Here is an 804-nt window from a genome sequence, read left to right on the forward strand (position 1 = left end):
GCGGGGCCTGGGCCTGCGCTCACCTGCACCACCGCGCCCACGTCCTCGCAGGTGAACCACTTGCGGCAGAGCCGCACGTAGTAGTCGGTGCCCCCAGGGGCCTCGGGCAGCTGCACCTGAACGACCTTGTGACTGCGATCCACCCAGTAGGACAGCTTCCCGGCTGTGGAGGGGGTAGCAAGGGGGGTCACACTGGGACCAGAGCACCAGACACAGGGTTCCCCCTGTCCTGGGAGCTCGGGGTGGGGCCCCTGCCAGACCCCGGCGTTTGGGAGTCGCCCCCCCAGGACCCATCTTGATTTCGGAAGTGGGGGAAGAAGGCCCCGGAGGAGGGCGGTGTGCGGCCACCTGAGGGGCTCCTCCCGGGGCTGTGGTCGCCCGGAGGAGGGGGCTCACCAAGGCAGCCGGGCAGGTTCCTCCCCACGTCCTCGTCTCCACAGTCTGCAGGTGACAGAGGCAGAGGGGGCTCAGCCTGCTCTGCCCAGGCCATCCCCCCCGCTGGGCCTCTCCAGAGAGGCCGTGCCCCAAATCAGCCAGATGACCGGGCCAGATGGGCCTGCCCGCCCTGGGTGAGCCTCCCCCTCCACCGGTCCCCAGAGGCCCGGCCCCCTGGGCTCCCACCTTCCACATGGTACTGCTGTTCCAGCTGCACCCCACAGAAGTGGGGGACAGTCCTGAGGGTGACGTGGACGCTCTGGGCTGCGCTGACCTCGAAGCAGCCGAAGTGCACCTGGAACTGGGCAGATAGAGGTGTGACCTGGGCCTCTGCCCTCCCTCCCTGGCCTCTGCCCACCGCCCTGGCCT

General features: G+C 69.5%; 1 protein-coding gene across 1 annotated transcript in view; it reads right to left on the reverse strand.

Annotated features, from left to right (window-relative positions):
• Window positions 1-2: 2 nt before the first annotated feature.
• The window catches only part of IL17REL (interleukin 17 receptor E-like), a gene marked incomplete at its 3' end in the record, with an annotated part of 6,657 nt that continues 5,855 nt past the window's right edge, over window positions 3-804 (reverse strand). Inside the window, exons 5-7 of the mRNA XM_014549176.1 lie at window positions 622-730; window positions 397-441; window positions 3-163 (exon numbers count right to left, since the gene is read on the reverse strand). Coding sequence (XP_014404662.1) covers window positions 3-163; window positions 397-441; window positions 622-730 — 315 coding nt within the window. The remainder of the gene's footprint in view (window positions 164-396; window positions 442-621; window positions 731-804) is intronic.

The sequence above is a fragment of the Myotis brandtii genome, unplaced genomic scaffold (genome assembly GCF_000412655.1).
Source record: "Myotis brandtii unplaced genomic scaffold, ASM41265v1 scaffold537, whole genome shotgun sequence".
NCBI classification, from domain to species: Eukaryota; Metazoa; Chordata; class Mammalia; order Chiroptera; family Vespertilionidae; genus Myotis; species Myotis brandtii.